This window comes from Felis catus, chromosome B4 (assembly GCF_018350175.1).
Source record: "Felis catus isolate Fca126 chromosome B4, F.catus_Fca126_mat1.0, whole genome shotgun sequence".
In the NCBI taxonomy this organism is placed as follows: domain Eukaryota; kingdom Metazoa; phylum Chordata; class Mammalia; order Carnivora; family Felidae; genus Felis; species Felis catus.
Genome location: NC_058374.1, coordinates 131,418,629 through 131,444,051, shown reverse-complemented (window position 1 = coordinate 131,444,051; position 25,423 = coordinate 131,418,629). Strand labels below are relative to the sequence as shown.

At 61.8% G+C, this 25,423-nt stretch overlaps 1 protein-coding gene across 5 annotated transcripts; it reads right to left on the bottom strand.

The window, feature by feature from the left end:
* Window positions 1–5,411: 5,411 nt before the first annotated feature.
* GGA1 (golgi associated, gamma adaptin ear containing, ARF binding protein 1) lies at window positions 5,412–25,003 on the bottom strand. 5 transcript variants are annotated; one of them, XM_023257485.2, is made up of 17 exons: window positions 24,846–25,003; window positions 20,794–20,878; window positions 19,508–19,583; window positions 17,986–18,084; window positions 16,790–16,913; window positions 16,267–16,367; window positions 15,518–15,598; window positions 14,499–14,639; window positions 14,339–14,420; window positions 12,762–12,869; window positions 11,857–12,009; window positions 8,983–9,047; window positions 8,365–8,531; window positions 7,844–8,037; window positions 6,837–7,006; window positions 6,506–6,616; window positions 5,412–6,412 (listed from the first exon to the last, which is right to left on the bottom strand). In XM_023257485.2, exons 4-17 carry the CDS (start codon window positions 18,067–18,069, stop codon window positions 6,302–6,304), a joined length of 1,692 nt encoding a protein of 563 aa, XP_023113253.2. In that variant the 5' UTR covers window positions 18,070–18,084; window positions 19,508–19,583; window positions 20,794–20,878; window positions 24,846–25,003; the 3' UTR covers window positions 5,412–6,301. The 5 variants fall into 5 exon arrangements, with proteins under 5 accessions (XP_023113253.2, XP_023113252.2, XP_044918269.1 ...); XM_023257484.2 differs by lacking the exon at window positions 24,846–25,003 and adding an exon at window positions 24,568–24,789; XM_045062334.1 differs by lacking the exon at window positions 24,846–25,003 and adding an exon at window positions 24,318–24,472.
* Between the last annotated feature and the right edge of the window lie 420 nt (window positions 25,004–25,423).

Below are 25,423 nucleotides of genomic sequence, written 5' to 3'. Positions count from 1 at the left end.
GCAGTGATGTGGGTGCTGCTGTGATCCCCCAGACTCAGTAGGAGTGATTTCTTTGGCCCTCCACCCAAAACAAAGTTGCTCCATAACAAAGTGCTCCAGGGGCGCCTGGGTGGCTCAGTCGGTTAAGCGGCTGACTTCAGCTCAGGTCATGATCTTGCGGTCGGTGAGTTCGAGCCCCGTGTCGGGCTCTGTGCTGACAGCTTGGAGCCTGGAGCCTGTTTCAGATTCTGTGTCTCCCTCTGTCTCTGACCCTGCCCCGTTCATGCTCTGTCTCTCTCTGTCTCCAAAATAAATAAACGTTAAAAAAAAAATTTTTTTTTTTTTTTAAAGTGCTCCATAACTGTTAGTGAATACAACATGAGAGACTTTGGGCAACAGTAGGTTCTCCTTACTCTGAACCCCCACCCTCTCTGGCATCAGGGGCCCCAGGGCTGGGGGCAGAGGGAGGGGCATCAGGTAGCGTCCGGCCCCGCCCATTGCACTTTGCTTTGTTGCGAGTTTTAACTTAGTTTGAGGATTACTTGAGCCCCTACCGTGTGTGCGTGGGCAGACTGGGTACTTCACAAGGAGGAGGACGAGGAGGAGGTCTGGCACTCAGGGAGGACTCACTGGACGCTGGCTGCTGCTCCTCCAGTCCCTAAAGGGAGAGCCAGACAGGCCCGCTGTGGGTGGGGGAGGGGCGGAGAAGGGAACGACGACCCTCCAGCTGCTGCTGCTGGAGTCAGAGCCTCCCAACTGCGAGCCCACGGCTCAAGCTGGCCCGAGGAGATCCCAGACAAGGTTCCCTAGCCCACCTCCCCGTTCTCCACTGGAAGACCGCTGGTGGGGATTCTAGCGGAAGGGCAGGCTTGAGGAATGCCTCGATGGAGGGAGAAATCAGAGTCCAGCTTAGACGTGGCTGCTTAAAATGTAGGGCTGGGGAGGCGGGGGGGGGGGGGGGGGGGGGGGGGCGCCTGGGTGGCTCAGTCGGTTGGGCAGCTGACTTCCGCTCGGGTCATGATCTCGCGGTCCGTGAGTTCGAGCCCCGCGTCAGGCTCTGTGCTGACAGCTCAGAGCCTGGAGCCTGTTTCGGATTCTGTGTCTCCCTCTCTCTGACCCTTCCCCGTTCATGCTCTGTCTCTCTCTGTCTCAAAAATAAATAAATGTTAAAAAAAAATATTAAAAAAAAATTGTAGGGCTCGGGTTTGCAATGCCTGGGTTCTAGTCCTGGCCTGTCCGTCCCCCTTCCTCACCGGCCGGATCCCGGAACACCGTGGTGGCTCCGTTTCCCCCATCTGTGCGGTGGGCACAACCTAATGGGTGCACAAATAGGAAACTGAAACCTCCTGAGCCAGCAGCTTGCCACCAGGTACCACAATTTTACCGTCTGGGAAACCTCTGGGCTATATGGTGGCCCCGCCCTGTTTCAGCCCTGCCTCCAGCTTGGAACACACTGGGTCTGGGCTTGTCCACTTCCCCAGCTGTTCTGAAGGTCCCTGAGGGCAAGGTCTGGCTTCTCCCTTTTCCCCCCCTAGGCTTGCCCAGGCCTGAGCCCCAGCTCAGGCCTGCAGAGGGGTCAGGACACGTGGGGCTATAGCAGCAGCGGCTGCAAACAACCGGGGCCATATAATCAGCCCAGTGGAGGCCTGGGGCCTCCCCACCGGGCGCCAGGCTCCCCTCCAGTCTGACCCTCTTCTCTGTCTCGTCTGGGTGGGGCTGCTGTGCCTGTTGGCCGGGTGAGGGGTCTATTTTAGGGTATACTTAAGCTCGAGCACACTTGGATGCCGAATCATAGGGGGTCGGACGCCCCAAAGGTTGGATCGTAGGCCGCCCCTCCGAAGGATGTTGTCATCAGAGACTTTTGGACCCCGCAGTGTCATCGGTGAAGGTCGAGATTGTAGTTTTAGAACTGCAAATGCACAAGTGGGGGCTTCGGAGGTCACCGGCCAGCCCCGTCTCCGGTCACGAGACCTTTTCCCACTGCATCGCCGAGGGCTTGTTGACTTGGCTGGGTCTCCTCCGCTCGTGCCGAATCCTGTATGGCCTGGCAATGTGCCATGGTCACAGGAGCTCAAGAGACAGGGCTGACTTGAATGGCAAGTGGAGGCATTGCATCAATGGACACTTATTTCCTCCCCAGAGACAGCTAGAACAGAGCTTGAGTGTGTGTGGACGAAGCCGGCCAGCTGGGCTCAGCCTCTCGCTAGCTGGGTGACCGTGGACGAGACGGTTGACCTGAGCCTCCGTGTCCTTGGTGAAGTAAGAGCGAGAGCGGGTTCAGCCTGCGAAGTCTGGAATGAAAAGACCCTTGCCCCCATTTCCGCCTAAGTGCCCCCCCCCCCCCCCCCCCGCCGTGTGTCCTGCCTTCTTGGGGACAGTAGCTCCTATTGTCGTGTGGTCCAGCACATCCTCCGGCGGGGTCGGTATCCTCGTCCCCATTTCACAGGTGAGGAGACCAGAGCCCCTGGCCCCGGGTCCCAAGCTGGTTAAGCGGTAGAGGCCAAGTTGGAAAGCAGATCTGACAGGCTCCAGAGCCCCCGTGTGCTCTCCTGCCGTGCCAGATGGCACTGCTTGGAGACTCCAGAAACGCTGGCCCCTGCCCCCTCCTTCGTCCCCGGGGCTGCTCCGGGGGCCCAGGGGCCTCTGTACAGACTGCGCAAGCCTGGGACGGTCTAGCGTCGGCTGCGCAGGGAGGCCGGTGGCTGGGCGCCGAGGCCGTGCTAGCAGGGGTCAGCCGTGGGGCCGCATTTCAGACACTTTGACAGGTTGCTCGTCCGTGGTCATATCTGTGCTGGGCTCCGAGTGGAGGCTTCTGCCCAGAGCAGCTAGGCGTGTGGTATGATCTCGGGGGCTCTGAAAACCCCCCTGCCTTCTCGAGCCGGAACGACTTTGCCAGAAGGAAACCCGGGGGTGGGGCCGGGGCAGGGGGACTTCACGATCCTGACAGCCCCGGAGAGCCTGTGCCCTTAACCCTGACTGCAGGGAACAGCGGTCCAACGGAGGGCTGGGGAGGGCTGGGGAGACAGAGCGGCCCCTCCCAGGACTGCTGGTTGGACTCGGGCCCTAACGTGTGCCTTCGGGTCTCAGTTTCCCATCACTACAGGCCGTTCTGAGGACGGCGGGAGAAGGTGCCTGCGGCAGGTCTGTGCCAGGCCGGGCCCCGGGCTGGCCCCCGTGCTCTCCGCCTGCGCGGACACTGGGGGCAGGGAGCGCCGGATGGCAGCAGAGACGGGCTTCTTGTGGCTGCCACAAACTTAAGCAGTGCGCTGCGGTTGCCAAAAAAGAAACCCAAACGAGTTGCTGTGTCCAGCCGCATGAATAGAAGTGGAAGTGTGGCTTCGAGGTCTGGGAAGTCCCACTGATCCCGAGATGGGGGTGGGGGTGACCCTTCGAGAGACAGAACACTCCTTCCCTGTTCACCCCCGTCCAGCCCAAGCACCCCAGAGGCTCTGGGTCTCCTGGGCAGTGCTCCGGACCTCTGGTGGGATCCACACACAAGCTGGGGGATGACTCCTCCAGGGACTGGAGGCTGAGGGCCGCCTCCCATGATTAGACCCCACCCCCAGCCCTTTGGACAGATGCGGGGCTCCTGTGGCACCTCAGCCCCACCTCCCTCCCATCGCTCTGCCCTGACATGCTGAGCTCCCGGCTCGTAGGTTCCATGCCAGCCTGTGAGCTGACCGCAGGGCCAAGCCTGGCACGGGGCTGCTCAGAGGCACCTGTGGGATGGCTGACAGTAGGATGGATAGACCAGGAAAAAGGGAAGACGGTAGGTCTGAAAGAGGAAAGGGGTATCCCTGTCCCTGGAGCATCTGGGTCACTCCAGGCCAAGAGCCTGGGGAACCCCTTTGCTCAAGGATGCTCCAGAAGGCCTCAGCAGGGCCTTGTAGTTCACTGGGCCCCTCCCCACTATCACAAAGGAACCTAAAGGGGGCGCCTGGGTGGCTCAGCAGTTTGTCTGGCTCTTGGTTTCGGCTCAGGGCACGATCTCAGGGTTCATGGGTTCGAGCCCCACATGGGGCTCTGTGCTGACAGCACGGAGCCTGCTTGGGATTCTCTCTCCCTCTCTCTCTCTCTCTGACCCTTTCCAGCTTGCACTCTCTCTCTTGAAAAATAAATAAATTTAAAAGATTCTGTTAAAAAAAAAAAAAAAAAAAAAGGAACTCAAAGGCCAGAAATGGAAGCACCTTGCTCAAAAATCACACAGCAAGCCAGGGACCCCGCTGAGAGCAGGCCCAGACTCCCAGCTCGAAGCTGCACACATTCCCACCCCAACCAGCAGCCCTTCCACAGCTGGTAAGAGACGGTACTCCAGATGGTGCCCCTGGGACGCCAGGGCGGCATCACAGGGAGTAAAGTTTTGTTTCATTTAGAAGAACCTTCCTACTAGACGCTGTCGTTCAGAGATCTCACAATTGTCCGCGCAGAGTCTGGCCTGGTGGGGAAGGATCAGGAACCAGGCCCTGTGGCTGGGGGGGGGGGGGGGGGGGCACACGGAGGGGTCAGGGCGTCTGGAAACCTTGCTGCGGGAGGGCTGTGTTTGTGTTGGGCGGTGGGGGGGGGGGGGACACTCCATAGGGATCTGCGCCGATGGGAAGCTCTCACCCTGTGCGTCCAGTGAGGCCTGGCACAGAGAAACATGCCTCATTTGCTCGACGGAAAAAAGCGCCCAGGCTGTTTCTCCAGCGCGTCCCGATGGTATCCATGGGCAAGGGGTTCAGCCCGGGAAGGACAAGGTTGGGCAAAGCGAAACCGGCTTGTTAAACGCAGGCCTTCCCATCATCTGCTAGGGAGGACAAACGGCAGGCAGCCTTGCCCAGACTTTTCGAAACGGGAACCCTCTCCTGCAGAGCAGCATGTGGGGCCGGCTCCACATCACGCGGCAATCCCCGGGGCTAACTCCCCCTTACTCTGCTCCGCGGTGGCCACGCCATTCCCCCTGCGCCTGGACTGGGGCCTAAACTCCGCTCACACCAGGGGTAAGTGTGCTGCAGCTGGGGTTGGCGGGGGGCCCAGTGCAGCATCCCCGGGGCCTCTCTAGAAACCAGCTGCAATTAGCACCCTGCTTCCTGGGAGCAGTCTCTGGGGAAGCCGAGGCAAGGCCCTCCGGGGCGGTGCTGCGCCACAGTTGTGCGCGGAGGGCCGAGAAGCGGCAGGAGGAAGTTGTGAGCAACCGGGGGCCTCCCAGCCAGCGTCTGCAGCAGCTGGAGCTCCTGGCGGGTCTGAGTGGCCGGCCCCTCACTTCCAGCTGGGACGGCTCTCTGGTGACTCAGCACCACCTCTTCCGGTGAAGGGCTCGGGGGTGGTGAGGACAGGAACCACAGCTTGATGGCCACAGACAGAGCTGGAGAGGTCCACAGGGCGGCCCCAGGGACCTCCCACTCCTGGCCCCCCATCACCCTCCACCTCAGAAGGGCCAGGAGAGCAGCTGGTCCAGGAAAAAGGACGTTTTATTTCCATAAATACTCCCGCTCTCACTCACACGCGGACCCCACTCTGCCCACAGACAGACGGACGGGCAGAGGTGAGCTGCCCACAGGAGGCCCCGGCAGAGGCCAGGGACTGAAGGGGATGCACCGGGAACCCCAGTGGCCCTGAGCCTCCAGCTGGGGCCACCCGGCTCTGGCGTGACCTTCGGGGGGCCAGCAGTCACAGCCCCCACAGCCCCGCAAGAAGCCTGATGGCCAAGGGGGCGGGCGGGTGGAGCGAAAGCCCCACGAGGAGTGGGGGACGGGTGGGGCTCCCCCAACCGGGCCCCCTGAGATGGTGACCACAGGGCCACTGAGAAAGAAAAGCAAAGAGAGTCAAACCACACAGCAGAGAGTGCAAAGAGCTGGGGGTGCAGGCGTCACCCCCCCGCCAGTCACCCGGTTCCTACGGAGGAGGCCTGAGCTGGTTCCCGCTCCAGCATGGCCCCCAAGTTATGGCTGGGCCTTCCCATAAGGCATAAGAGACGGGTGGGGATGACCCCACCCCAGGCTGGGGTCAGGGCTGGGCCTGAGGTCCTGGCCCCTGCCCGACAGCCATGCTTCTCCCCCATGACCCCAAGTCCTTCCAGGGCCAGACAGCCGTTCCCTGCTCTAGGCTCTCCCCTGTGGCCAAGGTCCCCAGCAGTGCAAACCCAGGCCCAGTCTTCGGCTGGGTCCATCTGCGCAGGGGAGGAGACGAGTAAGGAGAGGGCCGCAGGGGTGAGGGGAGAAGCACCAGGCCCAGGGGATGTCGCCGTGGGAACATAGGGTGTCCTAGGCCACCACGGCCTGCCCCCGCAGGCCAGACAGTGGCCAGTCCTGTTCCCCCCTTCTCTCCCCCGCCCCTCCCTGTTCTAGAGGCTTCCCCAGGTCTCAGGTGGGGGGAACTGGTCCACATCCCCCATCTCGTTGTAGGTCTGGTCGCCCATGGTGAAGAGAAGCTTGTAGCGGAGGCGAACCTTCTCCTGGGGCAGAGACAGTGAACGCAGAGGGTCAGAGCGAGAGAAGGGGCCGCCCCCACCCCCACAGCGGCGCGTCGTCACAGCCGGGCCCCTCACCTTCTGGGGGTTGGCGAGAAGCAGGACCTGGGTGATAGCCGAGGGGTGGACGATGGGGTTAAACGCCGGCAGCTCCGTGCCTGAGGGCGGCTGCAGCTTTACTCTCATGACCTGCGGACAGCAGGGCGGGATGGGGCCCAGCTGAGCCCCCGGCTTCTTGTCCCCACCCTCTGAGGGACCAGGCCCGGTCTACCTGCCAGCTCCTCTAGGGGGCCAGGGGCTCTGTCCTTGGGTTCCCTTCCATCCCCTGCCCCCTGCCCCCCCACCGGCTGGCTCCCCGTCCAGCCCCGGGTCACCCTGCCTTGAGAGGAAGGAGGCACGCTCCTGTCACCTTGGGGACAGCCGACTGGAAAACGATGTTGCGAATGGGCTGGGGCGCGGTGCTCAGCATGGACACCACCACCACCAGCACGTCCGAGCGTCCGGGCAGCGGGTCGCGGGCAAAGTGGAAGAGGACCCGGAAGCCATGCTGGTCATACACGGTCACTGGCAAGATGCTGCCTGGCAGGGGAAAGGGGACAGGGTGATGAGCCCAAGCACATCCAGCCGGCTCCCAGCAGGCACTCGAATCCACAAACTCAGGTCCTCGCCTTTAACCCGGAAGCAGTGGGGGTACGGGTACAGACCGGCACCCGGACGGGGCAGGCGAACTTCTACCGTGTCGGTGGAGGCAAGACACGCACGCCCTGGGCTGAGTGACGGCGGGGGATCCCCCAGGGCCGTGGGACTATGGCCCTGGAGTGCTGGAGTGAAGGCCTATGGGTGAGCTGGAGTCAAGCTCTCACCCTGTGACCCTAGCACAGTCACTCCGGTGTTCGGGGCCTTCCCTACTGGCAAGAGAGGGGCACCAACGGCCACTTCTTGGGGACACTGAAGGGGTGATGCCCTCGGTCAAGGTGCACCCACAAGACGGACAAGGCCGAGACGACCGGCCAGTCTTCATCCGTCTGACCTGGGCTGTGAGTGGTCCCCAACTGCCCCTGGGCAGCAGAAGCTCGGACTTGGGCCTACATCCTTATCCTGGCTCGGTTTCGTGACCTTGGAGAGACCCGGGACCTCTATGTCCTGGTTCTGCCTTCTTGGGGAGGGAGCACCCGGCAGCCAGCGTGAGGAGTCATCTTGCCTGTGGAGGCCTGGACCGTGCAGAGCATGCAGCCCTCGCTCTGGGAAGGATGAAGCAGGGGGCCCGCGAAGGACAAGGGTCTTGCCCAGAGCTCCTCCCTGGGTCACGCAGCGGCACGCGCTCCCAACGGGACAACGGGGGTGGGGGGGGGGTGCTGCTGGGCGGCGTGCTGACCCGGCCCAGCCTCGACCCGCTCGCACCCCCGGCCCACTCACTGGGTTTGATGGACTCCAGGGGCACAGTGACGTTGGCCAGCGACAGCTCGGTCGTCGTGGGCTGCTGCGGAGGCCCAGGGGGCTCGGGGGACGCCGCGTGGAGGAGGCCGGCGGCACTGGAGCTGGTTGAGCTGCAGTTGCTTTTATTCTGTAGGTCCCGGAGTGTGAGCCGGGGGGCTGGCTGCTGCTTCTCCCTTGTTGGGGGACGTGGCATTGGGGGGGTGAATCTTCGGGGGCCGAGAGATCGGGGGCACAGGAGAGGCCAGAGGCCTGTACCCCCCCCCCCGCCCGGTGGGACGCAGCTCTGTGCTCCACAGGATGGGCCCTGCACCTGCCTCGGGCACCGCTGCCTCCCTCAAGACCAGTGCAGTGCTTGGCACGCGGTGGTCCGTTAGCCACGGCTGCCCACGGGAGCACGCGGGCACCGGGCCTCTGGCTGCGGGGCCTGGGAGAGCCCGGAAGCGGATGCTGTTGGGGGCGGGGGACACTCCCACCCCACCCCAGCCAGGCTGTGCCCTCACCACCGCACTTGTTGGGACTCCGGGGGCAGGGACTGCTGCAGGAGGGTCTTCCCCAGGAGGTCCAGGTCGTCCAGACCGCTGCTCGCCGGCAGAGACGTCGGTGCCGGGGGCTGGCTGTCCGCGCTGGGGACCCGAGGCGGGGCGGGGGGTTCTGCGCCATCAGACGACTGTTGGGCACACACAGCATGCAGGTGGGTAGGGCGGTGCCGAAGAGGGGTCGGAGTCGCCTGGCGCTGCCCTGAGGCCCCTGCCCCTCCCTGCGGGTGACATCTGGGGAAGCAGCAGCAGGGAAGGGGACGACACTCCTGCTGGCCTGCGCCCGTCTCATGGGCCGGCCTGATCTGCGGGGTCTACTCTAGAAACCAGCACGTTCCAGGGACCTTAAAGTGACCACCAGGAGGAAAGGAACGGGAACCTCATCTCATCTCAACGCTGACTCGCAAGGAGAGCGTGTGGAGCTGAGGAGAGAATGCCTGCCCGGGGACCCCCAGGTCAGGACAGGAGCCTCAGCCCCGGGGACCCCCGCCCCAGGGCCCTCTTTCTGCACTGCCCGCTGCAGGCTGCCTGTCCCAGCCACCCTACCTCAGGATGGGTCGTGCTGGTTCCTGGCCCTCCTACCTGGAAGCTATTCCATCCAGCACCATCCAAGCCTGGGCCCGAAGGGGGTGTGGGATCGCTTAGGCCTGGAGGGAAGCAAGACAGACGTAAAGGAGCTGGAGGCCTCCCGAAGCAAGGGAGCTGGGGGGCTGCGTGCTGGCCTGGGGTCCGTGGCTCCCGCCCTCCCCCCTGTATCGCCCCAAGAGGCTTAGCTCAGACGAGAAAACCCACTTTCAGAGGGAACCGGCAGCAGAGCAGAAGCAGGAACCAAAGATCCTGAAGGCCCGTTCCCCATGCCCACTTATGCTTCCACTCCTGCACTCCGAAGCCACCTCAACTACGGACGTCGGGACTTTTGTCTTCGCGGTCGGCCGGCGCCGGGGACCCAGGGGTGGTGGGAAGGGAGGACGGAGTGGGAGACGCCGGGGGTGGGTCCACGGGCAGGGGTCGGCATCCTGCCCCCACGCGGCCACGGCCTCCGAGCGCCAGGGGGCGGGCGGCGCCCCAGACTCTGAGCAGCCAGGCTGGGCTGGGCTGCCGCGTCCCCGGGGACACGGCTGCAGGGCTGAACGGGGGCAGGCTCTAAAGGCCCCATCTGCCCCGGCCGCGCCGACAGGGCTGGCCGGCTGGCGCCAAGGACAGCCGTGGGCCCTCTGGATGGCTCCGCTCATTAGCCTGCCGACTCGCAGAGGGCAGGGGTCACCCACCCGGTCTGACCCGAAGCACGCCCTGGGCCAAGTCCGCCCCAGGTTTTATGCACAGAAGACAAGTTAGCCCGTTGCCAGCGAATCCCGAATCGGTGAGGTACAGCCTGAAGAGCTGAGAGGCACCGGCAAGGCACCGGAGGCTCTGACTGCCGGGCCTCTTGCTCTGGGCACACCTCTCCGAGAGCAGGGACAACCGAGCGGTGACTGTTGTCACACGCCCGGAAGCGTCGGGCACCTCAGACGCGGGGCTCCCTCGATCCTCAAACAATCCTGACGAGTGCGCGTGGGGCTGTCATCCCTCTTTCGGGGCTGACAAAGCGGACACGGAGGCCGGTGAGTAACCTGCCCAAGGCCACACAGCCGGCAAGTGGCAGCATCCGGCCCCGGACAGAACGTGGCCTCGCTGCTGGAGTCTGAACACAGCTCTGCCGCTTGGCCGTGTGACCTCGGGCGGGTGCCCACCTCCCTGGGCCTCATCTGTAAGACTTGAGGGGACCGTCTTGACTAATAAAGGAGGCCGATGTGATGAAGTGCCTCAACAGTGGCGGACGGGAAGTCCCCGCTGCCTGCCCCGCCCCCACCCTTCGCCCTTCCTGCCACAAAGAGCCGGTTAGGACGAGCCCCCCCGAACCCTGTGGTCCCAGGGCTTCCTCTATTCCCCCAGGCTGGGCGGGTGCTGCCCTGGCCCTTCTGGTTCCTGTTCCCACATTTCCTTTCCCTTTGAGTAGAAACCGACAGATGCCGGAGGCTCAGGGCTCTGCTGAAGCAACTTGGGGACAGGAAGTACGAAGCACACGTTGCTTCTCGTGAGAAGGTGGCTTTGCGGCAGCCGCTCGCCGGGGGCCGGGCCCAGTCGGGCAGCTGCCGCCCGGTCCCGGCTCTGCTGGGGAAGATGAGCCTGTGTGCGCTCTGTCACCGGACCATCCTTCCCTCTCTGTAAAACAGGTCAGGCCTCCCTCTCCCTGAGGCACCCCCAGCTCGGAACGGAAAGGGGGCAGGCGGATGGGATGTGTACGCGGGCCCACGGACACGCTGTGGGCAGACCCCCTTGGAGAGGGCGCCAGCCGCGGGGCCCAGAGGGGAGCTCGTCCTGCTCTGCCGTCCCCTCATCCCTCACGATGCACTCCCGGTCCTTATGTCCCTTTCCTGGCGGCCAAGCGGAGTCAGAGCAGCAAAGAGGCTCAGAGGAAGGCGTCAGAAACCGAGCGCTTCGTCCTGACTCGCGTGCCCCCCTTTGGGCACGTCACCTAGCCTTCCTAAAGCCTTGGGAGCCGTCCTTTCGCGTCTGGAAAGCGGGGACGCTGGTGGCACCCACTCCCGTGGTGGGAGGAGGGTGGTCTGCGTTCAGACGGTGCGGCAGCAGGGGTGAGGGAAGCCACTCACCGGGCGCACCGATGCTTCTAGTCCGTCGGGTCTGGTTTTTACCTCAGAACTGGCTCACGGTCTGACTCCTGGCTTCCAAGTCAGTTCCCCAACGTAACTTTCGAGATTCTTTTGACAGACCTCAACCTCTCTTTTTTTTTTTTTTAAAGTAACTTCAGGGCCCTTGTGAAGAGGCTGCCACCGCGTCCTCCCGCTTCAAGCTCTCAGAGGGGGCTGTGCCGGAAGCTGGAATCCCGACAACTGCCTGGCCGGCTGGGTGCCCCCTGCGTCCTCCCCGGGCGTACGCCTGGGTCCCTGTGGCTCTGGAACCTGTAGTCCGGGACCGGCTGGAGGCGCGGGGCGCCTGGTGCTCTGGCACCGGCTTCCCTGGAGCTTCTGGAGCTACGGGGCCTGGCCTCCCCCTCTTTGCCCCTCTCCCTCTCAAGTGGGGGTTGGGGGGGGGAACCGTCTGCCGGGCGGCTCCCAATTCTAGGCTCTAACCTGCCGCGGAGACATCTCGCCGGCTTTCCCTCAGGCCACCAGAGCCGAGGTGTGGCGGGCTTGGCAGAGGTCGGTTTAGAGGCTGGCCGGTCTCACCCTCCGACTGGAAGATCTGGTGACAACTCCTTAACTTCCCTGAGCCTCAGCCTCCTGGGCTGTGAAATGGGCCTAACGCTCACAACACCCTCCACGGGACTCGTGGGATCCAGGCTGCCTCACGTGCTGCGGGCATGTCCCCCCCCCAACCCCCCCCATCCGCCCCCCCTTCCCCCCCCCCCCCACCTGCAGCCAGCCCGCCCTCCTCTGGGCCCAGCCCCCTCCTCACCCAGAGACATGAGCTCATCGTCGAGCAGGGAAACGGAGGTGCTAGGCTGCTCGGGGCTGGCCGGGTCACCGGGGCGGGTGGGCATGACTGGGTAGGTGGTGCCCGCGGGAGGGAGATCCAGGCCTGAGAGGTCCAGCAGGGCCGAGGTGCTCCCTGGGAGGAAAGGAGAGTCAGGCCCGTCCTGCCTGGAGGACGCTCAGGCTCTTGGAGGCCAGCCTGCTGCCCCCCGCCCCCCCCCCCCCCCCGCCCCCGCTCACAGCCCTCCTGCTTCTTCCCCCCCCCTTGGCCAGGCTGCTCTGCCCCCGAAATCTGCCACCAGGCCCCTTCTCTAGCACAGGGAGTTCCTTCTGTCCAGAACCGATTCGCTCCTTCTCTCCACTTGGCCAACTGCCTCCCATCCTTTGAAGCCTCACTTACACGCGGCTGCTTCCGTGGGAGCGTCCACCCCCACTGCCCCCCCACTGGGCCCGTTCGAACCCTTTCTGTGCGTCCCCAGGGCTGTCGCTTTACCCTTACTGGGGCCGAGCCTGCCACGTTTAGGTGTCAACCCCTCCCTCGCACCTCGTGGTAAGGAAACCAAGCACGGAGGGCGCCACCCAGCCCCGCACAACAGGTGCCAGATTTATCAAGTGAAAGAAAGGCCTTCCTTCTTCCACTCGTCCCTGCCAAACCCTGCCTCCCTCCCCCTCTGCCCCATGTTCACTTCCTCCCCCCACAGCTGCAGCCCTGGCAGAGACTCCCCCCCAAGCTCTGTCCCCGGGGGCCTTCCTCATCTTAAGGGGCCAGGGTCACCCTGGCACTCCCAGCCCCCAGCTCTGGAGCCAGTGCTCCGCCCTGGGCTCTGTGCCACTCCCGCCTGGCGGCCCCCCGCCCCCCCCCCCCCCCGCCCCCGGCTGTCTCCTCACCCGGAATGGAGCCCGCTGCGGCGTCACCGTTGACCTCCTCGCCCCTCACCAGCTGCTTGTACAGGTTGATGACCTGGGTGAGGTTGTCGTTGGCCTGCAGGATCTCGGCTGGAGGGGGCAGGAGGGGAGACACTAGGCTGAGGGAACACGGGGGCCTCTGGGGGGAGAGGAGGTCCCTGCGTCTACCGCAGCCCTGGCGAGGGGCTGGGGCTGGGGGCGTCCCGTCTGCTCGACTCACTCAGACCCTCTACCGCCCGTCCTCGTCCACCGTCCCCACCACCCCGAACACGGCGGCATGCTCTGGCCTCAGCCTCCACACTGGCTCTGCCGTGCGGACGCCCCTCGCATCTCTGCGTGGCTTCGTTCCTTCCTGCCTTGGGGTCTTTGGAGGCCTTTCCTCACCCCCACTCCCCAGTCCCCTCCCTGCCGGCTGTTCTCCACGTCACTGACCACCATCTGACAAACGGTCACTGCCCGCTGCCTCTCTCCTCTAGTTAGGCTACAAGCTCCACGGAGAATATGGTTTTTGCCGATTTTTGTTTAAAAGATTTTATTTTTGGGGCGCCTGGGTGGCGCAGTCGGTTAAGCGTCCGACTTCAGCCAGGTCACGATCTCGCGGTCCGTGAGTTCGAGCCCCGCGTCGGGCTCTGGGCTGATGGCTCAGAGCCTGGAGCCTGCTTCCGATTCTGTGTCTCCCTCTCTCTCTGCCCCTCCCCCGTTCGTGCTCTGTCTCTCTCTGTCCCCAAAATAAATAAACGTTGAAAAAAAAAATTTAAAAGATTTTATTTTTAAGTAATCTCTACACCCACCGTGGGGCTCGAACTTACAACCCCGAGACCAAGAGTTGCATGCTCTACTGACTGAGCCAGCCAGACGCCCCTGGCATTTGTTGATTTTAATCACTGCCGTGCCCCCAGGGCCTTCAATAGTGCTTGGCACAAACTAGGCCCTTACCAATATTATCCCTTTAGGGGCCAAGGCTTAGAGGAGTCTGGGCAGTAAGTCTCCTGGGCAAGGACCAGGTGCCTGGCACCTGGGAGGCACTCAGTGAACTCCCACCGAATCAAGGGCTAATATGGTTCCCAGACTGCTGCCCCAGAGACTGGCTGACATGGTAGCAGAGAATAAGGATGACAACCCGATGTGTGGCTGTGACAGAGTCATGGGGCCCCGCGCTGGAACCGTTGAGGCCTGTGGGATTTGCCCTCAGTTTCTAGCCCTTAGCAGGGAGGGAGGCAGTATCCGGAGAGAGTCCCTGGTCCACCCTGGCTCGGCCACCGTTATGCTCTGTGATCTGGGCAAGTCCCTTCCCTCCCAGAGCCCCAGCTGTGAAATGGGGACAATTCTTTCCCTTTCAGCTTGTTCAGCTCGTGGGCTTGAGTAGAGGCTTGGCCCGTAGGGTCTTATGACCACATCAGCCCCTGCTCTCCGCTTCCTCGATGTGGGGAAACCCAAGGTCGGGTCTGGAGGAGGGGGGCCCCCTGGTGGTGGGTCCTGCCAACTGCAGATAGTTAGCAAGTCCTGGGAAGGGAGCGGGGGAGGGGTCGGAGGGACAGGGCTGACCGCCCAGCGCTCACCTAGGGCCTCATCATTGTCTTCTGTGTCACTCGCCAGTCGGAAGAGCGTGGGCCGCATCCGCTCACAGCGCTGGTACAGCTCCTGGGGACAGGAGGGCGGGTGGGTCAAGCCGGCGGGGACCCGGAGACGGTGGGGGCTGGGCGGCAGAGGCAGGCGTACCTTCATGAGGTCCTCACTGCTGCGGGCAGAGGCGCCGCCCTGGCTGTGGCTCATCACCATCTCCGTCAGTAGCTTCACGTTGTTGTTCACCTCCTCGATGGCACTCACCCGCTTTGAGATCTTCTCCATCCGCTTCTGGTCCTAGGGAGGCATCAGCCCCAGAAAGCCCAGGTCGTGTCTGCTCTCAGCCAGGCACTGCCTACAGCACTCCAGAGTCTCCTGGCTCGGTGTGAGATCAGACCCTGCCACGAGGCGCTCGTGCCCAGGCCAGGGCATTCCAGTCCAAGAAGCCCTCTGCCAACCCTGCGCTCACATCCTCTCCTCCTGCCGACGCCCTCAGGTCCCAGGCCTCGGCACGGGCCTGTCAGAATCTCCGGGGCCCTCAGACACCATCTCCAGTGACCCCACCGTCCCGTGCCCCTGGGCTTACCATGCACGCCCCTCCCTCGCGGGACCAGAGGTGGGCTTGCGCTGCGCCACTGGACACCATCACCCTCCTCGAAAGGGGCCACCCTTGACTTTCCCTGTGCTATGAGGACACGCAGCTAGCTTGCCCTTCAGAACACCGCCTAGGACTTCCTCCCCGTAGGTCTCTAGACTGAAGCTTTGATGGCCTGCCCTCATCAAATAAAGAAGTTTCAGCCCGTACCCACGACATACGCATGCTTGCTTGGATAGCAAGCGCGCAGCGTTCCCTCTTTATGGTAAGTAAGCACATACGCGTACGTTTCACTTAGCAAGGCCTGATTTCTATTTCCTTATCACAGAAGAGGCAGGCAGCCTCGCAGAAGCCCAACCTGAGCAGGTCAGCTCAGCTGCTGGGACATTCTCCCCCCTACACCGGTCCTGGCTCTGTCCCCTGGGGTCCCCCAATCCGTCAGTCAGCTCTTTCTTGGCTGTGACAGCCCTCTGGCTGGGTCGCCGCAGGGTTCCCCGTAGGCGTACACACAACCCCGCCTCGGCGGCCCCGCTCCAGTCCCCACTCTGCCTCCTCCCTGCACCGCGGGCTTGGCGATCACCTCCTGAACCATCTCCTTGATGAGTTTGTTGGCTGCTCGGAGGTCCTCGGGGTGGGAGCTCTTCAGCAAGCGGGCCAGCATCTGCAGGGACACGGGGGGCATGACAGTGACCCCAGTACCGGGCCCGGGGTCACGTGCCGGTTCCCCACTTCCTGGCCGAGGGACATAAGGCACTTATTAAGCTCTCCATGAAACAGTGAGCCTCCACCGACACCTGATGGGGTGGCCGTCAGGACAACCAAGGCATTGCACGCGAGTGCTCCCCAAAGAAGTTCTTGATGGATGGCACCAGATGTGGGAGTACCATCGTGAGGGAATCTTTCCCAAAGGATGTGCCAGAAATCTCAACAGCACAAGCCCTCTGGGGGTTGGGACTAGGTGGATAGGAGCTTTTACTTTTTATCTTACCTCCTCTGGGCTGTTTAATTTCTTGCCCGTGAGCACATGATTTCTTTAACACGAAGTTAATTAAATTATCATTGAAAAGGTCAAAGACAAAAATACACAAACTCCTGCCCAGCCTATAAAATGCCCTCAGACCAACCCCAGGGACACCAGACACGCTCTTGTGTTTATTAAATGCAGGGGCACTGGACGGGAGGTACTCGGCACACAGAAGTGCTGGATAAACCGTGCCTGTCACCCGCTGCATGACTGTGCTCAGCATGAGCCTCTGCTTCAGGGCAGGGCCTGGAATTCATGGCCAAGTGGGCCTGAAGGTCCTCCTCTCCCCCTCCCTGGAAGCTCACCTTAGACTTCTCCTCATCTTCAAAGATCACATTCTTGGGTCGTGGAGGAGGAAGGGGAAAGGCAGCATCATCTGGAAGCTTGGGGTCTGACTTCACGATCCCTGGAGTAGACGGTGGTGGGAAGGCCGTCAACCGTGCCCAGGGCCAGAGTGTGGAATGGAACTGGGCGGGGGGGGGCAGGATAGAATGGAGGGTGGAGGACAGTCTCTCCTGTATGCTGGCTCTGGACTCCAGTGGGCCACGATCGGCTCCTGAACTACAATGTCAAACTGCGTGGTGGCATTTAGGCACCCACGTTTTGAGGCCACTCCATGGGGGCCACTCTCTGAGCGGAAGTTTGACCCACACTCACCTTCTCTCCACCCAACCTAGCTTCAGACAGAGCCATAAAAAGGCCCCATCGCTCTATGTTCTTGAGAAGTTAAAGGGCAGAGCCATGACCTTGCCGCCAGAAGCTGCCGGAGCCCCAGCTCGGGGAAGAGGGAAGGGGGCGCTGGTCACAGCCCCCCCTCTGGTGCCTCACCCTGCTTCTTCAGCATCTGGTAGGCCTCTGCAATCTTCACCTCCTCGGGCAGGCCGACTGTCCAGCTGTAAAGGAGCTCCAAGATCTTGTTCTTCACCTTCTCTGATGTCCGAGAGCCCAGGTACTTCAGAGACCGAGGGGAGGGCAGGCCTTTGCCATTGTCCGGCCCCAAAACCTGTCGCCCCAACCCCAGCCGCAACCTGGCTGCTTCCCCAGGACTCCCTTGGGAGCCTCGGCCTGCGGGGCCCTTCCGTCCCACCCAACTAGCCTGGCGGACTGACCTCACCTCCTAGCTCTGCCGCGCACTAGCCGGGCCAGCCCTGAGTGTCTGTTTCCCCACCTGTCAGGTGGGGATGTCGGCGGTGGCATCACGGTAGGGATGCAGGGCTGACACAGGTAAGGCGCAGAGCCCAGCGCCTGCCTCCGGCCAGTCCGCTATGGCTTAACTCTGTGACCTCAGGAAGGAGCCACCTGGCTTGGGGCTGGCCAGGGAAGGGTCAGGTGTGGAACCGAGCTCAGCCCTGGGCCCCACGCACAGTCTCTCTCAGCAGCAAACTAGGCTGAGGCTGAGGGAACTGGATCTCACACTAGTCGCCTCCTGGGAAGAGAATGGGGGGCCAGCTGGGACACTCAGCTGCTCTGGTCAGGAGAGGGGTGTGACAAGGAAGAGCATAGGGGGTGGGATCTCACCCAAGGGGCATCAAATATGCGCATGCCCTAAGGGAGCACGCCCCGCCCCAAAGGGGCCAAGGCCATCAGCAGGCTCCGCCACTCAGATTTGGGTCCTCAGCATCCAAGGCCTCAAGGAGGCCACTCTTGAGGGGTGGGGACAGGGAGACCCTCCAGTGGAGACCCAGGTGGGGAGAGGTCCCAGGCAGAGTGGCCGTGCTGGGGAAGCTGGCCCAGCAGCTGCGCGTTATGTCCTACGGTCATTCCTCACTAAGCCTGAGCGGCCCCAAGAGTGGCTCCAGAGCCACCAGCCACCGGGTGGCCTGGTAGCCCTCCTTCTGGACACCCCGCCGTCCCGGACTCAAGGGTCTGTGTTTATGCCAGGCAGAGTTCCAACTGAGCAGAAGTGGGAACCCCAGTGGGAGCCCCCAGGATGAGGGCAGTCAGTTGCCTCCCACAGGGGGTCCTCCTTCCTCAACGCGCCCCCATTGATGGCGCAGGCCTGAGCTCAGGCTGGGAGCACCCACCTTGGGAGACACGACCTTGATGAGCTCGTTGAGGAAGCGGAACTTGCCCACCTCATTGTGGAACCTCTTGCCGCAGCTCTTCATGCACGTTTCCAGTACCTGGGTGGGGGGGAACCCCAGGGAGGGTCAGAGGAGGCAGCCCCCCCCCCCAAACCATGACCAGGGCATGGAAGCCCAGGGATGGGCATTCGGAGGGACAGAATGACTCCTGAGGACACGAGGCGGGGCGGGTGCCCTCGAGGGCTGGTGACAGCAGCATCGAGGGGGCCCCTCCACAGCCTGGCCACATCTGAGCACCACTTGTGAATGATTTTCCTATTATTTTTCTTTGGTAGTTAAAAAAAAAAAATTGTTTTTTTAACATTAATTCATTTTTGAAAGACAGAGGGAGACAGAGCGCAAATGGGGGAGGGCTAGAGAGAGAGGGAGACACAGAACCCGAAGAAGGCTCCAGTCTCTGAGCTGTCAGTACAGAGCCCGACGCGGGGCTAGAACTCACGGACCGTGAGATCATGACCTGAGCCAAGTCAGCCGCCTGAATGACTGAGCCACCCAGGCGCCCCTTTGGTAGTTTTTAAAACTTCATTTATCTTGCCTTACAGTACATATTCACGGAATCGTAGGACTAGCCCGTAGTCGAGAAAACAAAAAACAAAAACAACAACCCTATCTTGTTAAAACAAATACATAACCACTAAAAGAAAAACGTTTACCCTCTGAGGTCGGCCTTGCTTTATGGTGAGCTGCTATGTGGCCCGTGCCTGGGGGCCACAGACAGCGCACCCTCCCCCCCCCCCCCCAACTCTTCTGCTGACCTAGCTTCAAAAACTCTGGCCTGAGTCCAGCGTCAGCCCTTGAACCGCCTTTGGGGAGGACGGCACTGTCCTGGGGCTGGAGACCAGTGATGGGCTGAGTTAACTCTACAAGGCACCTGGGGAGCTTTACAGGCACGCAGATTCCTGGGTGCAGATGCCAAAGGAACTCAGATTCAGCAGGCCTGGGTTGGGGGGGGGGGCCCTCATTCAGTAGGTTAACTGGCCTCCCAGAGATCTGACGCAGAGCTGGAGCAGGGAACCCGTGGGCCAGATGATCCTAAGGGGCTTCTTCCCCACGCAAGGCCTAACTGTGCAGGGCTGGGGTGGGAGGCTGTGAGCCCCTAGGGGCCAGCCCAGACCCCCAATCTAGGCCATTCTGGCACCCTTCCCTTGGGCTCTAAAGAAGAGCCTGATGTGGGGGCGCCTGGCTGGCTCAGTCAAGAGTGTCCAATTCTTGATTTCAGCTCAGGTCATGATCCCAGGGTTGTGGGACCGAGCCCTGCGTCGGGCTCCACGCGGAGCGTGGAGCCTGCTTAAGTGCTTAAGATTCTCTCCCTCTCTCCGCACTCTCCCCCCCCTCCCCCGCTCAAGCACTCTCTAAAAAAAAACAACAACAACAAACAAACCAAAAACCTCAGTCTTGGCCTCCCTGGGGGGCCACCCACGTGGTCTGGGGACAGCCAGCACACCCTTTCTCCCCTTCTCACCGTCAGCGCCTGGATGGCTTCCCACTCCTGCGGTGACTGGATCTTGTGAGCCAACAGCCGGGTGGCAAGCGGGGGCCTGGGCGAGAGGAAGAGCACAAAGCCCAAACGGCTGGAGCCCGAGGCAACCCAGGGGAGGGCAGCCACACCCCCCCGCTGGGAGCACAGCCCTTGGTGGCTTCGGTGGGGTAGATGCAAAGGCCCTGCCCCTTCTCCGACTGGAGAGGCCCGGAGGCTGTAGCAGGACAGGGCAGGGGCAGACAGGGAGTAGGGGCCAGGGACCCTCAAAAGGTATGAGCTCAGTCCCTCTCCTGGCGTTACCGAGAACTGTGAGCGGGAGAGGGGACCACCGCCTTCTCAAGGGTCCGTCTGGGAGCACAACATGACAATGTGCCATGAAGGAAGGGCGGACACGGCTCCCTGGGAATTTGAGGGGGCACAGGACGTTCTGCTGGGAGAAATCAGAGCACCTTCGCGGTGAAGGTGGTGACATCGTCTGCTGGATCGTAAGAGGCCTGTCACTGGTGACGGCGACAACTGACACGGAGTGCTTATGATGTACGAGGTGCCTCACGTGCATCTTCGTGCCCGACCTTCATTCCGGCCCTCCAAAGCAGGCCGGACTATCGCCCCCACGTGACAGGAGAAGGGACGGAGGTTTTGCCCAGCTGACCCAGCCAACGGAGGGGCGGGATTCGCACCCGGACGGCTGCACTCTGGATCACACGTGTCGCACCTTATGCGTGGCCTCCCGGAGCGGAGCGTCCGCACTGGTGGCGGTGCGGTGGAGGGAAAGCCGCGCTCCTCAAACTTCACCACCTGGGGAGCCTGCCAGCAAATCCACCCCAAGCCCTCTGCCAGTCTAGTCCCCCCGTCTGCGCACAGCCCCCAAAGGGGCGTTTTTGTCAAGTAATTCTAACGCAGGTGGTTCTCGTTCTTCCTGGAGCAAAGGGCCTACTGGCTTCCTCCCAGCTGGGGAGCACGTCCCAACAAAGCTTTGCCCGGGGGCTCAGGGAGGTGTGGCTTAAGGCCAAGACTACCGTTTCCTTTGTGAGGAACCCGAGTCCCCTGGGCCTCAGCTTCTTCACCTGTAAAATGGGTTCGGTTAGCGGGTGGCCCACCGGTGGTACAGAAGGACCACTACCATCGTTCATTTGTGAGCACATCAGGAATGGAAGCGGAGTCTCGACCCACTGAGGTCTCTGCCCCGGGGGCCAGGGTCTGGCGTGGGCGCGGCAGGTGCGGGGCAGATTCTGTTGCGTAGGTGAGCAAAAGAGGAGGCCACCTACCCCTCGAAGTCCTCGTTGAGCTGTTCGCAGAAGCCGTTGATGCTGGCCCAATTCAGCTCCTTGTTCAGGGGGTTTGTGGCTCTGTCTGTAGGAGAGAGGACCGTCGTGGCCTGGGGGAGGCGTCCCTGCCTCTCCCACTTCCTCCTCTGGCAAGACAGTTGGTCAATAGGGAATAGAGGGGATGACCGAACAGGCAAAAAGAGTCCCCTTGACCTCCTGCTCCAATAGCTTCAAGACCTGAGGGATGATGTTTCAGCGGCGTCAAGGGACAGATGAGCTCCCGTCCACGGGCTTTTCCTTGCAGCCTCTCCCTGAATAGCCCCACTTTTAGAGCTGGTGCTCAGGGGCTGTTCCCCTACTCCCTAGTGCCCCCGCCTCTGCAGCTGCACGTCTGTCTGCCTACCTGACCGCACCGCCTCTAGTGCTGCTCCTGAAAAGTATTCCCACAATTCTCAGGGAATTTACACTCAGATCCAGAGGTTAAGGGGGGGGGGGTGGAAGCCACAGTTTCGCTCTCAAGGAGCCATGTGGCTGGGAAGTGAGCCAAGGGAAGCTAGGTTCGCAATACAGCGTGACAGAGGGAGGCAAAGGAGCCACGAGCAGGGGACTCGGGTTGGGCTCGGGGCCAGGGAGGCTGCCCGGAAGAGGCAACGCTCAAGCGGGAGCTAACCAGGCTGGGGGGGATGGCATGCCTCGGAACAGCACGGGGCCGTGTGTGAGGAGGAGAGACGCGGATCACTGAGCACAGGGCAGAGCGTGAAGGACCTTGGAAGGAGTGCGGCTCAGGTATCACCTCCTCCACGAAGTCTTCCCTAACCCCGGCTCCTGCCCAGGGCGGGCCCTGCTGGATCCGCTCTCTCTTCTTTGTCCCCCAGCTCTGACCTTCATCGTGGGCCCAAGCCTGCTGTCGCACCGCATCCCAGCCTCTTGTGCACACGCCCATTTCCCCTTGGCAAACAAATGAAGGAAGGAGGGCTCAGCGGCCCGCACAGGTTGTGGGGGAGTCTGAGTCCAGGGGTGGGTAGTGGCTGGGAAAGGGCAAACGGCTCGACAGGAGGGGGCGACACACAAGCCCAGTCGCCTCCCTGACACCCAATGCCGGTTAAAAAACAATCAAGTAGGTCACGGAACTTCCCTGAACCTCTGTCTCCCCATCTGTAAAGCTGGAGCGAAAGGTGGACCGATTTAGATGACAAAATACTTTACGCAAGGTGAGAGCTGGATCTCCACCACCTACCTCCCCGGAGCCGGTCTCTAAGCTTCACCCTCTCTGGCCTGTTCTGCCTCAAGCCTGATACTGAGCAGGGGGTGTGGTGGAAACACAGCCTAGGAGGTGGGACAGAGAAGGATCTGTGGCCAGAAGGAGGCTGGGACCCAACATGTGGTGCCTGCTCGCTTGGGTCCTATGCTGTGGTGGGAGGTCGAGTTCTGGGATCCCGGCGCCTGGCAGTATTTATTCACTTCGTATTTATTCATAAATATTTTGAGTGCTGGGGCCACAGGAGTGAACAAGGCAAGATCCGTGCCCTCTGGAGCTGGCGGCCCAGCAAGAGAAACACCAACTACTCAGATAAACAAACACGTAACGCTGTATACTCTTGTGAAGTATAAAGAAACTCAAAGCAAGGAGAAGGTATAGAAAGTGTTTTGGGGGGGGGGGCGCTTCTCTCTCTGGGAGAGCTCTCAGAGGAGGTACAGCTGAGCAGAGATGTGAATGAAGCATTTTCTCTCTGGATAGAAACCTCTGTTCCAGGAGCCTTGCAAAGCCCTCTCGTCCCTCAGAGAAAGAAAGCCCCTGTTGACCACCCAGGAATAACCATCACCCCCCCACCAAGGGAAAGTGTGGCTGTCTACTCTGTCTCCCGCCCCCCCCCCCCCACATGGCCAGAGGCTGGGGAACAGCAGTCTGGAGTGAGAAAGATAGAATGGGGTTAGAGCTGGCCCTCTCAATGACATCTGCCTGGGGGACCCTAAAACAGGAAGTCTTTTAAAAATGTCAGACACATGAGTCTGAGTGAGGACAGAGAAGCTAGTTCTAGAAACTGTCCTGAGTCAGAAGCCAGTGAGGAAAAAGCGGTGGCATCATGAGACATCAGCTTTCTCCCTTGCATCTGGCTCCGAGTAAGAGCCGCTGGGTCCAAGGAGAGCTGACCAACCTCGCTGGCCCGAGCCCCAAATCCCCAGCAGGCAGTAAGGGAGAACACCCAGGGAGGGCAAGGGGGAAGTGTTTCACAATAGAGCATGACTGTCCCCTGTCACTACACAGCGGTGACAATATCGTCGTTGACCTACAAGAAGCTACTCTTTACCTCCAACCACTGCAAGGGAAGAGCTTACAATTTTGCTAGTGCAGAAAGGGGAAGAAAAAGAGAAAACAATCTTGGCCTCAGTCTATTAGAGTCCAGCCCTACGGCCAAACCCAGGGGTCCTGGCTCCTGTTTCTCAGATCGGACTCCCTCTGGACTCTCGGAAAATCCTGTTCTTTGCTAAACATGAGACAGTTCTGCATCACCCTCAAGTCCTGAGATATGTCGGATCTGTCAGCCAGGGCCCTGCCCGTCCTCCCAAGTTGCTGCTGACACCTGGGCATTCTGGAACAGTCTCCATGGCCTCTGAGTGCCTCCTCTCCATGCCCTCCCCCTCCACTGGCCAGACGGGACTCTGAAACACGCCTGGAAATGTTGTTGTTCTGGGGCCAACCTCAGAGTTCAATTCTGCTCGAGACTGGCTAAAAAGGGCTGGCCATGACCCCAAACCACCCTGTGCAGCTCCCTGGTGTGCTGGGGGCCAAGGGGCTGAGCTGAAGGCAGACCGAGGTCTCCCTGAGGCTCTGGCAGAGACGCAGCCCAAGGAGAGGAAAGACTTGGGAGGGAGCGGTCACTAGCCTAGGGAGAGAGAGTCCAGTAGGAAAGCTGCGAGAGCCGAGGAGCTCCATCAGCAGTGTGGGATAGGGAGGTCAGGTGGTTATGGAGATTCAGAAGCCTGAGTAATAGCAGCCCGCGTCTGAGAAGCCACAGAGAAAGGGGTTCAGGGGCCTCTGGAGGAAGGTCAGCAAGAGCTGGGAAGAGTCTTGGGTGGAGGTACAGAATCTGAGGGGCTGGGCCGAGGCTAGTGATACAGAGCTTGATACTACTTCTGGAGTCTCAAACGGGACCCTGTCCAGCCTATAGGGTTTGAGGGTTTCTCGTTGTACGGCCAGAGCTTGGAGGATCAGATGGGCCAGTGAGTCCTCCCCTCCTGGGCGAGGAAACGAGCAAATCTGAGAGGAGGTGCATACTCAAGGAACGGCTAGGAGGGAATCACGCCATGCAGAGCCAGAGTGGACGATCTGGGGCCCGCGGAGAGTAGGAGCCCTCCCGCCCGGGTCTGAGTTGCAGCCTTGGGGGCCGCTGGCTTGCTCCCTCCCGGGCCCAAGAGAATGGCTCGGAGGGCCCGCTCTTCAGGGGAGAAGTGTGGGCCTCGGGGCTTTGGGGACTACAGTCTCCGTCCTGGGGGTTCTACGGACAGAGCCGGGCGCAGCTCACTGCTCCCCGAGGGTCCCGGCCCGAGGATCGGATAGGTGGGCGGCGCCCGCTCCCAGCGACGGTCCCCGCAGCTGCCGGGGGTCTTCCTCCGCCCCAGGGTCGGATGGACCGGCTCGGGGCGCCGCCTCTCCTGGGCCGGAGGCGGAGCGTGGGGAGGGGGCGCCGCGTACCCCGCCCCCGCCGGGAAGGGGCCCGCCTCGTGCCCCCGGTTCCGGTTCCGGTCCGGCCCGCGCCCCTCCCGGACACTCACTGATTCGCGCCTCCAGAGTCTCCGGCTCCATCGCGGGCTCCATCCGCCACAGGCCCCCAGCCTCGGCACCGCCCCCCGCCCCCCGCCGCTCTCGCGGGACCTCCTCGGCACCGCCCTCCGCCGATTAAAGGGGCAACGTCCGCCCGGACTCACGGGAGCGGCGCACAGGAGCGCTCGGCACCATAGAGACTCGTACGAGCTCGCCTAGAGCGTCACCTGCTCTCCCAACCCCTCCCCCCCCGGTGGTGTCTGCGTCGCGGGCGGGACCCGACGCCCACCTTCCCGTTCCCGGCGCTCAGGCGGGAGAGGAAGCGGAGAGAATGGGGGCTGAGAGCTGCACCATGGTAACCCCACGGGACGCTCTAACTCGTTCTGCGTCACGAAGATGCCCGTGACGGCTTCCGGAAGAATGCTCTGCGGCCATGTTTCTGAGGGGCTCTGAGGTCACTTCCGGAGCCCTCACTGCGTACTTCCGCTTATATGGAAAGTGGGAGGGTCCCTTAAAAGGGCAATGACGGACGTTGGCCGCTGGGAAAAGAAGTCAAAGTTTGTTGAGTGCTTACAATGTTCCAGGCATTTTCTAAGCACTTTTTACGCATTAATGTATTTACTCCCCCCACAACAAACCCACGAACCAGATAGTTTGAGGTCACACTAGTGGCAGAGCCTAAACCCCGTGCTATCTCTGCTTTGATTCTGCGATCGTTTAATGAACACTACGTTTGCTTTGCTCTGTGACGGGCGCTGGAGGAGAAAGGCAAGGCCGGATATTCATTACAGTGTGGCAGGGGAAGCCTATGCGGTGGTGGCAACTCAGAAGGGGCCCCGACTCCAAACTGAAGTTGAGGGGTAGAGG